A 15,460-nucleotide genomic window follows, 5' to 3' on the forward strand; every position below is an offset into this window, starting at 1 on the left:
TCGGAGTACTTGCGTATCGCGGCTGCGTATCGTTAGAGTGCCTTTTTCCTTGTTTGTTTATTTACTTTACGGCAAGTTCCACTGACCACCCCAGGCGTGTGCCTCCGGGTGCTTATTGGGACTTCCCCTTGTAGCAATTAACGCCTTGTGGTCTTAATTGCCTTTTGCTGCCGCAAACGCCGAAGTCCCGTTTCAATTTTTTTTCTGAAGGGACTCCCCCTTTGATTCGGGGTTTTCCCTATTTAGTTACTTCTTTTTTGATTTTTTTGTGCTTGTTTGGGGAATCCCCGCTCAAAGATCCACAGCAAGTTAGGTACACACCCGCATTTGCCGCAAATTAGGTACACTCACACATTAGCAAAATTTAAATACATATAGAAATCAAACTTACTTACACATAAGCCGCACCCTTGTAGAGCTTACTCCTTTTTTCCACTATCGGAGTCATCTTTTTCTTATACGATGGGTCTTGACAAGTACTTTGATGAGTTTCGCACTCTGCATATCCAGGTGATGACGCAGGAATATTTCCACTTCGATGGCTTTATGACAATGTTCGATGATGGTTTCCCTTTAGATAAGTATGCAGACATGGTCGTAGCCATACGAAATGTAAACAGGAAGAACTCTATTTTCAAGATGACTTTTGCGGAGAAATATACTCACGAACTTTCGTCCTCCAAAGCCTACCACCCGGCTTACGTTGTTTCCAGTGCCAGCAGAATTCGCAGCAAAACAATTCTCCATTGCAGCTTCTAAACTGGACTGGGGAATATATAACAAACACATTTCTCACGCACAGGCGAATGGATAATATCCCATATGTAGCTACACTAATCAGACACGAGATACAAATCGCGAAACCTGGGGAATCCTTTGGCCCCACTTGCAGAAATTGCATGCAGCGGGGCCACTGGACGAACCAGTGTCATCGCCAAAAGAAGTGTAAGTTATGTGGGGATAGGAACCACAAGGCGAGAGATTGTCCATTCGAGTCTAGCATTGCAACCACAGATGAGGAACCAGATGATCGAGACAGAGCACAATATAAGAGAGATTACCCGAAATTGCCACAAAACCAAAAGAAATCAACACCTAAAGGTTCCATGCCAGATAAATCTACCCCAGATGATCTTTCCCAAGAAATACATCAGATAGAGGTACAACAAGAGAAGCAAATCCAGGATTTGAACAAAAACATTGAAGTTGAAGAACCCACTCCTCTTGAATTAAACTCTTCCATCTTGGCTCCAACCTCTCCACGTACGTCCAACAAATCTTTCGAGGCAGCAAACAAATCACCACAAGCTGCTAGTAAGTCTCTATCAGAATCTACACAAACCATGGATGTAGATTCTTCAAACAAAAATCCAAACTCTCTGTCAGCCTCCTCATCTTATGCCACTCCTCTCACTCAACGACGACGACTTCCATCTATTCCAACTGATCGTCCGACATCTCACAGAAATGCCCCATCCACTCCACACCCAAACAAACAAGCCCTCCCGGTGTCCAGAGTTGTTAGCTTCCACTCTGGTGATTCTTTACCTCCGCTTGAAGAGTCTTCTATTACATCTACATCTGACTCGGAAGACGGCTTTGATTCAGACTCTCTCCAAAAAGAGGAAGAAGAAAAAGAAGAAGATGGAAAAGAAGAAGACGAAAAAGAAGAAGATCAGGGAGAACCCTTGTTAGTAGAGAAAGAGAATTCAGGCTTAGACTTAGCCAATCTCTTCAAACCAAACAGTACAAAAACTAATACCAAGAGAAGCAACAGTAGCTCGGGCGAGAAACCCAGAAAGAAAAAGAAACCAACCCAACACAAGTAAAGACAGTTTCTTCTCGAACAGCTACAAAACACTTTAGTAAACTTTTACAAACCTCCATCCTTTTGCAAAGATGGCGAATATTACCTCAATTAACATAAACGGACTTAACCGTAAATTAAATAACTTGCAAACTTTCGCAGAAAAAGATGACTCTGATATTTGACCTATTCAGGAAATTCATGTGATCTCAAAACCTAACCTTTTGAATTGGACGAACAAAAACAATTTTGACCTTTTTTTCAATTCAATTTGGGAAAATGACTCAAACAGTAACCAAAAAAACAAATTCGACGGTACTCTGATTTAAATTGGGAAAAACTTTACCTAAAATAAAACTATTTTTCATGAAATCCTGATCGACTCGAAAATCCAAAAAATATATTTTGAGTTAAACTACCAAACCTACCATATCTTTAACATATATCTACCATCCGGACCAAAAAATAGAAACGAAAGAAAAACTCTAATTGATACCTTGTCTAAATCAATCACCAAAAATCCCAATGTGTTCACAATCATTGCTGGCGACTTTAACTTTATCGAAAATGAAATTGACTCGCTACATAGAAATTTAAGAAACGGATGCGATCTTAAAGCCTGGAAGCGCCTGACTGCTGAACATAGCATAGTAGACACTTTCCGCCTTTTTCAGCCTAGAAAAAAATGCTTTACGCGTATTACCAAAAATTCATCAACGAGAATAGACCGCTTTTACTCGACATAAAATTAAACTTTTTTCGAATAAATCTTAATCTAAATAAAAGATGGGGAAAAACCTCCTGGAAACTAAACCTAACTTTATTACAAGACCGAAGTACAATACGTTAATTAAAAGCCTGATCCAGGAACTAGAAAACGAGAAAGAATCCTACCACTCGATTTTCGAGTGGTGGGATTCCCTCAAACAAAAAATTAGAAAGAAATCAATCTCGTTTTCAATTGAGCGAAAAAACGCCGAAAAACTTGAGAAAGCAAAAATGCAAAAAGAATTCGAAGCCCTTATGGCCACGATGTCACCCAACAATCCCGGACCTACCTTAAAACTTCTAGATCTCCAAAAAAAGATAAAGCTAAGCAACGAGCAAAATTTGAACGGCGCTAAAATAAGAGCAAGAATCAAAGACTTTTGCGACAACGAGAAACCGTACAAGCCTTTCTTTAAAACTGAACAAACAAAACAGGAAAGTACTAGCATCAGAGGTTTAAACATTAATGGCCATTTTGAAACAAACCCTGATAAAATAATACACGAAGTTCATCGTTTTTATCAAAACCTTTGGCAAGTGAATAATAGTACGGACACAAACGTCCAAAAATTCTTCATCTCGCAAGTTGAACCCTACCCGCCGCAATCAACAGACGCATCTTTTACGCTAAAAGAACTCGAAGTAGCAAAGAATTTAATGAACAAAAACTCATCCCCTGGCGACGACGGTCCCCCGGTAGAATTTTACAATCACTTTTGGCCCTTAAAAATGCGCAAGTTAAACTTATTCCAAAGAAGCAGGATAAGACGTATCTAAAGAATTGGCGCCCAATTTCCCTTTTGAACGCCGATTACAAAATTATAAGAAAAACAGTTTCAATGCGACTTCAAAAAGAACTTAACGAAAAAATAGCTATAGAACAAAACTGCGGTCTAAACCAGTGGTTCTCAAACTTTTTTGTGTTGCGACGCCTCTGGAAAAGTTTTCTGGACTTGCGACTCACCAGCACATAAAAGTTAATGAGGGAACTTATCAATAAACAGTTAACTAACTGTTTTTCCACAAATTATAAAACTGCACTCAACAGTCAACACTTTCAGTGCATCCGGCAATCACGTGCGGGCTTTTGTTAATTGTTTCAATTATTGCGCACAATTACATTGTCTTGTCTGCTGCATGGCCTCAACAGCATCAATAACGAATTACAATAAAAGTAATGTTTCAACTTACGCACAATATAAACTGCTGCACAAAAATTTACTGCTGCAACTCATGCACAGCAACTACTTCAAACTTTGCTAACAATTATACGTTATAACTACCTCAAGCCTTTGTTACATTGTTATGAAGCAAGACTCCGTTCATATAATCAAGTTTAATGCCCGCCAAGCGTCGCCCCAGACACGTGCCTATCACGCACTTGCTGCTTGTACTGTTTGGTCGCGACGTACATTGACGGACAGCCACATTTTTGATGAAAAACTTTTGAGGTAAATTTACGCCAATCCGCACTGTACGCAAAAAGCAGTTGGACGCAGATATACGTCAACCGCACTGAAACCTCATTTAATATGAGATAAACTGAGTTTAAACACGAAATGGAAATATTCTGCGACGCCCTTGGAAAATTGAAACGACGCACCAGGGCGTCGCGACGCACAGTTTGAGAACCACTGGTCTAAACAACCGTTTTATTCAACATATCCATTACAACCTCCAATCAGCAATGGAGTCTAGTCATACAAAACATACTCCTTTGGCTTTCATGATGGTCGATATAGAAAAGGCCTTTGACACTGTCGATCACGACTTTGTGCATCAAATCCTACAAGCCTTAAATATTAATAAATACACTAGAAAATGGGTAAAAATTTTATACAAAAACATAACTAGCAAAATTAACGTCAATGGTACCACAACAGAAATAATACAGATAAAAAGAGGAGTTCGACAAGGGTGCGGCTTATCCATGTTGCTTTACGTGGCTGTGAGTCAAGCCCTCATCAAAGCAGTAAATAACAATAAAAACATATACGGTTTTAAATTTGGAAAACTCGAAACAAAAATACAGCAGTATGCTGATGATTCGACTTTCATAATTGCGGACAAACAATCAATTCCAGAAATTTTCAAACTCATGGATTTATACAAAAAAGCAACAGGACAAAAAATTAATACAACAAAAACTGAACTACTCCCAATTTCGAAAAACCTCGTTAGCGAATTAAATTTTATCTACCCCGATTTTGTAAAACAAACGTCAAAATATTAGGAATCAAATGTAAATCAAGTTGTTTCGGTGTGCGAGACAACTGGGCACCGATATTACGGCATGCGAAACACATAACCAATACTTTCGCATCTCGGAAACTTTCTTTTACCGGTAAAATCTCAATAATAAACACGCTAATCTTTCCCAAAATTTTATTTACCGCAAGAGTAGTCCAACCATCCCACATCTATATAAAAGAACTAAATTATACGATTTATCAATTTTTCTGGCACCCCAAAAAAATAGAACAAATGAAACGCGTTAAATTAACATCCTCCAAAGAAAAAGGTGGCCTAAAACTCCCTGATTTGGAAACCAAAATAAAAGCGCTATACTTAGAAAAACTGCGGGACCTAATTACCGTGGAAAATATCGTAGAAATCTGGCAACGATGGGCCATTTACAATTTAGCCACTAAAATAAAACAAATTAAACCCCACATTATTTGATAATACCAAACCAAATGCGTGGAAACCCAACCAGAATTGGAAAAAAAATTACGAAACTTACCTAAATTTAATAGAAATTAATAATGAATTAAATTGGCAAAAATCCAAATTACGACATTTTTATTACGAATTAATCAAACAAATAGAAGTAGATAGTACTCCAAGCAACCTAACCGATTTTAAATGGAAAAAGGCCTTGTTCCTCCAAACAGGAATAAGGCTTTTTTTCAACAATAGAGAACGGCGAGTTGCTTAACGGCAAGTTGCTTACCTTACCTCGCACAAAGCCTTCAAATGGGGCGATTTTGACCGCTCCAGAAACGCTTTTCATCTAAAAAATAAACAAAACAGAATCATGCGCTGTAAGCTATGCAAAAATAAAAACGACAATATAGAACATCTGTTCTTAAATTGTCCAATAAATAACAAAATTGCTAATTACCTCGACCAAATTTTATTTGATAAAGTACAAACGCATCTCCCAAAAAACCCAAACCTGATTTTATATAACTACTACGACTTGGAAACCCCAATGTGGTTAGTAAAGTTAGTTTCAATTTGGCGCGTCAAAGTCATTAAAGAAAAAGAAAACTTAGACTATAATAACGATTACGTAAAAAACTCGGAATCCTTCGCAAGACGTGTCTCCCAAAAAATCTTTGCGACTTTCAAATCTCAATTGGAAGTATTTACACAAAAATTTGGAAACCAATACGTTGAAATGAAATTTGGCCTCGGCATGGACCAATTTACAATAAACGCTGCCACGTAGAGCCAAACAAAATCTTGTAATATACTTATTATTGTGTGTGTATCTTACTTCCATTGCAAAATGTTTTTCGCAATATGTTACACTTTAGTTCATTATTATCTTCGTTTACAACGTCTCTCATTTAACATGTTACGTTGTTACATTAACTTAGTTTACTGCCTAGCCTATTTTTAAGTTGTTCCTATTTTTAACTGGAGACGACATGATAATTTTATTATCGGTCGGTCGTCACATGTTGAGGCGGGGAGGGGCCTCTACAAAAATAGAAAAAAATTTTTGCACATGGCAGAAAAAAGCAAGAGAAAAAAAAATTTTGCACATGGGTGTTAACAGCCTTATGACGTCAGATGTGTTAACAAATGTTGCTAAAAACACCTCTAGTGGCTAGAAATTTAAACATTGGCCGATTTTGAAAAAAATTTACACGACTGTTGATTGGGTCATTGTAATTTCATATTTTTTACTTTTGGGTGTAGAACCCCTTTAGTTGCCCAACTAACCCCCTAAAATGTCAATTGTTGTGTTTAACCCCGTAGCCCCAATATTACCTCTCTAGTCCCCTAAAATTGGTGAATGTTTTAAACAATGTCCGAATTGGATAAAATTTCAACAGTTTATAGAGTGTGCTATTTATAGGTGGCTATTGTTTTGTTCAACCCTTTGACCCCAACATTTACCCCACTAGCCCCCAACAAAATGGGTCAATTTTCTAAACAATGTCTGAATTGAATAAAATTTAGACAGTTTCTGGAGTGTGCCACTTATTGGTGTCGATTGTTGTTTTACCCTGTAGCACTATCATTTACCCCACTACCCCCTAAAATCAGGTGCAATTCGCAATTAAAAGGAGCTGATTGTTGTGTTTAGCCTTTTTTCTCAGACAAAGAAAAACCTTGTATGAATGGAATGAATATTCATTACTATGAGAAAGTTTGTTGTTGTCAGATAAAACACAGTGACCAGTACCGAGCGTAAATAAATATGCTATATGGATGAATGAAATGAAATTTGAATAGTTTGTAGTCCATACAGCATATTTATTTCTGTTCAGTACCAGTCACTGTATTTTACCTTACAACAACAAACTTTCTCATAGTTATCTCTTGAAATGCATTATTTACAACTTTGCATGTGTGGGGACCCATGAGTTTCTGCCTGCAACCAATGTTATAAAGACAGTAGATAATATGGGACCCATTATAAAACAAGTGTAGGAAATATAGTAATGTTTCAAAGTAGGTTATAATGTATATGCAATGGCAATATGTGCTAAGCCACCCTTCTAGTTCCATTTCATTTCCATTCAATGAGCAATTTTCTGCAAAAAACATGCCTACACAACATTCCAACACTTTAAATTCTTTCTTGCAAAACAGGAATGAAGGCAATGATTACAAATGCACTATATAGCCTAGTTCGTACAGATAACATACACAATAGCAAAACAGAATACACAAATAAAATATATAATGGGATTCCAATTCCTTCATAGTGTATTTGACGCAGAAAAAGGTCGTACTGCAATCCTGCAGTGCCATAAACCTTGAGGGTTTGGAAAGAGACTGAAACATTTCCAGTGGAATTTTTCATGAGACAATTAATGTTGCTTATTGGAGAAACATAAACCCTATTGTATCTGAAATGTTCAGAAACAACTTCATGAGAAATTGAGAATTGTAAAATTTTATAATATTACCAATTTTATAATAGATAATAAACACCCAAATCAAATGCACTCAATCAAGAAAAACAAATCAAATACTGTTAAAAATATTTTCATACACAGTTTAGCAAAGTGAAAGAGTAAACTGTGCTTTATTACTTTGTGTGGAAACAATGGCCTACAATGACGCAACAATGTACAAAATATGACGCAGCAATTGCAAATTTAAAAAATGGGCTAGTTCGATCGTCCTGTAAAAACGTTGCATATACCATCAATAGAGAATGATTGTATCATGTAAACTCACTGGTCTGACAGGGTATTCCGCCTGAGTAAAACAGATAACTTCTAAAAGTTACTTCGCGTGGCGCCCAAAAATCCTTGGAGGGTCGCGTGTTTGAGACCCCTGTGCTACACCAACTCGTTGGAACTCCGAACTATCAATGATACGATCAGTGCTTAACGTGCCACAGGACGTGCTAGAAAACCTGGAGTGTGCCAAAGTAAGTAAACATGAACGAAATGTACTGGCCGATTTTGTGAGCTGCTTGCTCCATTTGAGCAAGCCACTGTGATATGTCAAAAAGAAAAACATGTCTCATCAAGTGTTATTATACCCTGTGTTCTGGGTCTTAACACGGTGTTGAGCCAAAGCTGTACTCGCTACAACGTTCCTACTTTGGAGGCACTGCAACGATCTTTATAAAAGCGGCTGTCGGTCTACAGTGATGGGTCCGTTTATAAAATCGCCACGATGCTAGATCCTCGGTTTAAATTAAAATGGTGTTTAAATGAAGACGAAAAGGTCATACTAAGACGGATGCTTTTGTCAAAAAATGTGTGAGATTTCACCTTCACTGGCAGCGGAAATAGTAGTAGCGCAGGATGATGAGGGCGACGTGGAGTCAAACACGTCCGACAATGAAAATGGCTCGTGCTCATTTTCGCTGTTCAGTTTCATGCCAAAAGCACCGCGTGTTCCGACATCAGCACCGCGGCCACTGTCAAAGGACGAAGAGTTGGCTGGATATTTTGCACAACCGTGCAGTGGAGAAGAAACCTGTCCTCTAAAGTACTGGAAAAAAGAATGCACAAAATTTCCTACTTTAGGAAAAATGGCGAATACATTTCTCGCCATTCCCGCTTCTTCTGCTCCTGTTGAGCGGGTTTTCAGTACAAGTGGAAAAGATTTTTCGACCGGAAAGATGTAGACTTAAGCCCAATGCACACCGCCGTCGTTATCGTGTCGTTAGCGCCTTCTGATCCGACGCCGACGGGTTGTTACGTATGCCAATGCACACCGCGTCGGAGAATACGTAGAGAAGCGATTTTTAGAGCCCGTCCCGACACGAGAAGTGCTTGCTACGACGGCCCGATCGAGTAGAAATCAATCCTACTTCGTCGGGGCGTCGTAACCACATCGGGACCTCGTGGTGAAAAAAAAACTTTGTTAAATTGATAATTTTTAGACTGTAGTCGAGTTTGTTTGTTTTAATAAACTGATACGTGAAAAACTGATTTTATTGCAACAAGAAGTGATGGTGTTGTCATTTATGCACGAGAATAACTCAAGGTAATTATTACAAATACCTCAATAGTAAAATAAATCCTTAGATAATAACTAAAACCACTGGCAGACGTATATGGGTTGATGAGATGTTCAAAGAAAGAGACACAAACTCTGAATTTATTTTGGTTGAAGAACTGCTTGCCCGAAGTGATGAAGAAAAATTTCGACAATATGCTAGGATGACACCAAAACAATTTTATGACAGCAAGTAACCCCAGCTGTAGAAAAACAGCGTACAAATTTTCGGAAATCAATAAGTCCAAAGCAGATATTGATTTTAACACGGAGGTAATTTTTGCTTTCTGCATAATTTCCTTTTATTATTAGGTTTTTGGCAACTGGTTCATCGCAAAAGCAGCTTTCGTACCCATTTCGTGCTGGACATAACAGCTGTAGGAGTCATATTGTAAGAAACGTTTCAAGCTCTTTGGAATGTGCTTGGTCCAAAATACCTTGCTCCCCCAAGCACAGAAGACTGGTTAAAAATTGCCCAAGATTTTGAAAAACTTTGGAACTTCCCTAATTGTCTTGGGTCATTGGAGTGCAAACACATCAGAATAGGTAACTCTGGACGCCATAGTGATGGAGGTGTATTTTTAAACTCTGAGATTGGAAAACAATTTGATAAAAATATGCTTGGTGTTCCTTTGCCCAGGAAGCTATCAAATTCATCTTTTATTTGTCCATTTGCAATTGTAGGGGATGATGCCTTCCCCTTGAAAAAAATACCTGATGAAACCATACCCTGGAAAGTTTTGTCAACAACGAAAAACATATATAATTATAGATTAAGTCGGGCTCGCAGGGTAGTTGGAAATGCCTTTGGCATCCTAGCTGTGCGTTGGCAAATTTTTTACAACATGATTAATTGCAACCCTAATCTAGCTGAAAAGGTTGTTCAAGCAACTGTTGTTCTGCATAACTATTTATAGAGTTCAACATCTGCAGCACATAGCTATGGGGATGTAAGCCTTAATTCTGGTGACTTCGTCCAAGGTTCTTAGAGGCACTCAATTCCAAACTCAGTAATTTTTTTAAGAATTGGGGATATGGGTTCCAAGTTTTATGGTAATGATGCTAGATTTGTTAGTAATGAACTGTGTAAATATTTTAATACATCTGGTGCTGTTTCATGGCAATGGACAATTGGTCAACATAATTAAATGTCTTTAAATATGTATTGTTCTTATTTACAGAATGAATGTAAAGGTAATTTGATATACAATTAGAAAAAATGGAAGATGAAAATTGGAATAGGCAATAATTGATATCATTTCCAGCTTGCCACTGCTGTATAATCAGTATCATCCAGACAAAAAGAACAAGCACAAAACTAAAAGTGCATGGAAGGAAGTTGCATCAAAACTGAGATCCACAGGTTATATTGCTAGGAAAACTAATCTTTTTTACTAAATTCACTAGTTTTATCCTTGTTTAGTTCAATACTGCCAAATGAAATGAAACAACCTGAGGAGTACCTATGCCCGAAAACACAAAAAGAGCACAGAAGTTCCCAGTGGATCAGGTTCTCAACCACCAGAAACATGGCCTTATTTTCAGCATCTAAAATTTCTGGATAGCTACACAAGGTATTTTCTCTTTTGTTCTAATTTGCAATAATAACAATGTTTTAATTACTAGCACCAAAGACAATTTTTCAATCAATGAAGAACCCCGTGACTATAGAACTGATGTTTCTCATGGTGAAACTTCCAGCACTACAATTGACAGTGCCATAAATTCTTCAATTGAATGTGAGCCACCTGCCAGTCCTGAATCTGTAGCTTCAAGTGGGACAGAACCTCATGCAAAAAGGGCCAAGAAATCATTAGCTAGTGGTGTGGAAATTAAAGGTGGAGTAAATCAATTGTAAACAAAACTGATAATGGTACTAAACTTGTTCTATTGCAGGGTCAAATGCTGAGTGTGATCCAGAGATCGAATGAAAGGTTGAACACTTTAAGTGCTCCATCATCATCAGATAAGTTTGATCATTATGCTGCATTTGTGGCAGCTGAATTAAGATCAAAATCACCAGATGTTGTTGGCTTGTACATACAACAAATTACAAATACATTGCATTCGGACATTTTAGTGCATCCCGAAAACTTGTAAATACCCTGTGTTATGCACATGATCCAGAGATCGAATGAATGATCCAGAGATCGAATGAAAGGTTGAACACTTTAAGTGCTCCATCATCATCAGATAAGTTTGATCATTATGCTGCATTTGTGGCAGCTGAATTAAGATCAAAATCACCAGATGTTGTTGGCTTGTACATACAACAAATTACAAATACATTGCATTCGGACATTTTAGTGCATCCCGAAAACTTGTAAATACCCTGTGTTATGCACATTATATTCTTTTTCATTGTTATTCAGGGTTTCTCTGCTGCCATACACTTGTCATGTTTTAGCACTGTTCTGTAGTGTTTGTTCTTAAGTATTAATTGTTCCACTGTTTTCTTCATGTTCATTTCAGTGCTTCTACTTCTTTGATACTGCCATTTACCTACTCATTGTCATATTTTGTAAGAAGCAATTGTAAATACAAGAGCAGTATTTTTCACTTGAAAGAATTTATTGGTTTTAAGGTATGCTTGGGAAAATTTGAGTCTGTAAGTTAAGGATTAGTTTAAATTTATTACCTAGAAGTAAACAATTTAAGCCATAAGTGGTGTATTAAATGTAACCGACAATCGTAACCAATGTGCATTGGGCATCGGTAGCAATCGTCGGAGTCGGTTCAGAACATCAGAAGGCCATCGTGCGACGGCTGGGTATTTCCCTAACGTTGTCGTGTCGTTTGGCAGTGTGCACTCGGCTTTAGCGACAAAACGTTCGAACGGCTTATGTGTATAAAAATCAAAACATTTTCTATGGTGATGTGTGCCGTATGTATACTGTACGTGTATATGTACATTAAGTTTTCGTTAAATGTTTTTTGTTTGAGTTGCATCTTGTTTTTCTGGCATTTGTGGAAAGATTAGCAGTTTATTAACGTAAATATTGGTTATTGTAAGATACTAGTCTACCTGGATTATTTTCTGTGCCGCCAGTTATTGCAAAAATACATTTTCCATGTAGGCGTGACTAATAAATTAGACTTTTAATTCGAATACAACTCGTATTTCTGGCTCTCTAAAAGTTCGTAACTATTCATGAATACAAATACGTGGTTAGTTTGAGACGAATACTATTCGAATAGCCGATTTTTGTAACTATTCATGAATACGAATACTTGATTCTTTTTATTCGAATACAATCCGAATGGTTTTCTTTAGTTGGTTTATTAAGTATTCATGAATACGAATACCAAATTGGGTACATTCGAATGCTATTCGAATTGTAGGCCTCTTGCGTTAACTGAACAATTCGTGAATACAAACAATTAGATATGCCAATTCGAATTGCTGAAACTTAAAATTACGCATTTTTTTACGAATACGAATACATTGTTGGTTTTATCATACTTGACTCGCTTTATTCGAATGCAATTCCAATTAATGGCACTTAACAACTAAAAAATATTCATGAATTCGAATACATCCATGCAGGTATTCATAGAGTATTCGAATGCTAGAAGCATGTATTCGACCCCATGTCTGGTTCTAAGCGCTATTGGATTCACAACAATTGCACCCTCTATGGTTAGGTGTTAACTGTAAAAATGGGTTGGTCCTCATGCGAAAGGTTGCTGACCTGTGCTTCAATTACATACAATCAAACAAACGTACCGTAAAAATAGGAAGTCGATTAAAAAGTTCTCAGGTATTCTCAAAAAGTGTGGTAAGGCGACAGCAGTCCACATTTCCGTTGTGATAGTGCCTGTGAATAAAAAATAAATTATCCCATTGACGTTCAGTCCCACGTCAGGAATTATTTTGTCAACAGACGAAAAAAAAAAAAAACGTTTGACCCATACTATTTTTATTGAACAAATACGGTGATCATAGCCTTATTTTGTAGATAAATTTGTGACGGATGCAGGGTGTTTTGCCAATTAAAATTAAATCTGCGCGGCTGCGAAAAGTTACTAACAAAGGAAAACGAACTGTCGAGTGTTGTTTTGCTCGTTGGAGGTAATAAGATTAAAGACAAAGATTCCACAACCCTGGACGATTACCTGGATGCACAGAGTATGCGGTGATATTCCGTTGTAAAGTAAATATTAGCAAGTTTGGTTTTGGCGTAAAGTTGAAGTTTACCAAGACTTTCATTAACTTCAGCACGTATATCATCGAAATCAAAACTTCCAAATCTGCAAATAAGTTAGATGTTTTTGGTTTACCTGGGGTAAAACATTTTATTTAACTTACTACAAATTATTTATTTAACTACACAATATTAATTGTTGTAAATTTATTTGTCGATTTGAGGTAAAATAATCAACCTAAATCACCGATATCATTTTTTTAAGATAATACTTAAACGATCCCATTTGACTTGTAACGAAGTGAATCATTGACATTTGAGAATGCTAATAAACATGCATAAATCTTATACGTGACAGAAGAAACGGTTACAATCCGTACTGGTGATGTAAGGGCCGACTTTTTCATTTTCTTTATGAGTAAATGAGTCAGCAGAAAAGGTCCAAGTGATTGAGAACAAGGACCCGGTGATAACCGCTTTCCGTTAACCCATAATGAACCTGGTTTATCACAACACTAGTTTACATGTATGTTTGCGCACCAAATATTTTCAAACAACTATACAAGCAGAAAACCTAACCAACCAGCATTGTTAATCAGTAAGGCAAGTTTTTGCAACTTTTTTTTACAGCTTCCTAAATACTCAGAATTTATGTAGTATGATGTTATAAGCTGTTTGTAGGAATTTTATGTTGCAACTTTTTTCTATTTTTCATGCAACTTTTATCAAGTATTGCGCAAAATGTAAAGGAGTGATTTAAAAAACATGCTATAAAACTATTTTTAGTATGGTTCTATTCTCTTTGATTTGCATAACAAAGAGGTATGTGATGGATTAGCTGCATCTCAATGTTATGTAAGACGCAACAGTTGGCTTGCAAGCTAGAAGTTCAACAACCCCAGCCAAGCATAAAGTTTTATATAAAAGTACATTAGTTATTTTGCAAGTAAGAAGCGACAACCTTGATATCTGTAAAGATGACAGTCTAAGGTAGGGATTGTCCAACCTGCGGCCCGCTAGTCATTTTACTCCAAGAAGTATGCATAAATGCAGCTTGTGCATAAATGCAACTTTTTACTGCAACTTTTGTTGAAATTAAGTGCAACTTTTTCACGTTTTAATGCAACTTTTGTTAAAAATAAATGCAACTTTTGTTAAAAATACATGCAACTTTCTTACGTTTTTAGTGCAACAAAAACTTGCCCTACTAATAACCATGCGGTCTCGCACAAGGTAATTGCACCACAATGGATTTTACGTCACAAAGTCATTGTTGCGACAATAGCTATGCCAGGACGATCTTCCTGGCACCCGTACATAACAGCTTGCGCCACTAGAGGCAAGAAATCTTACAGTAAAGCTACGCCATAACGTACAACAGACCTTAGAGAAGTACTTAATTTTTAAAAAATCTCAATATCCTTGCTTCTATGTTTGATGAAGTCTGTCATAAATTTTACTCTTTACACATTTGACAAAGACATATAAATCTGATCCTACACCAATGAGTACTGGTCAAAAAGCGGAAGGACACAACAACATGAATAACTTCACAGCACCATAGTGCCTAATTAAAATCCAGGCACCACATCAGTTACCATTTTATCACTGTTTTGTGTGTTCGGTGTTCTGTTGTGTGAATACTGATATGATATTTTTCATTTAGTTGCTGTATCTTTCCACAATTGTCTTTTCATGAACTCCACCATTGCCTTTCTGCTTGTGTCTTGTTCACTTCCGTTCCCAAATAAATCCAAAAATGTATCTTGTTCTTGTGTTGATGTTTGTCCTACAAAAAAATAACATGTGATTGTGAATACCGTACTTAGTAATGGGCGGTACCTTAGTATCATAACAAAATAGCAACATGTTATTGTGTAGGTGTTAGTCTCACAAAATAAAACTTAACATGTGAATGTGGAATGCAGTTAAAACCAACGGTACATGATATTGGGTGCTGCCTTAGTATCATTACAAAATAGCAACAAAATTTTGTCACACTGTATAGATTTTGTTACAGTTATGACAGAATGGCTTT

The 15,460-nt window shown here is 37.0% G+C and overlaps 1 protein-coding gene across 1 annotated transcript; it reads left to right on the forward strand.

Moving 5' to 3' along the window:
* Positions 1–27: 27 nt before the first annotated feature.
* LOC145220354 (uncharacterized) lies at positions 28–6,891 on the forward strand. Its single transcript, XM_080087593.1, has one exon. The coding sequence runs from the start codon at positions 807–809 to the stop codon at positions 1,827–1,829; it is 1,023 nt and encodes a 340-aa protein (XP_079943719.1). The 5' UTR covers positions 28–806; the 3' UTR covers positions 1,830–6,891.
* Positions 6,892–15,460: the final 8,569 nt, after the last annotated feature.

Source organism: Phallusia mammillata, chromosome 3 (assembly GCF_965637545.1).
Source record: "Phallusia mammillata chromosome 3, kaPhaMamm4.hap1.1, whole genome shotgun sequence".
In the NCBI taxonomy this organism is placed as follows: domain Eukaryota; kingdom Metazoa; phylum Chordata; class Ascidiacea; order Phlebobranchia; family Ascidiidae; genus Phallusia; species Phallusia mammillata.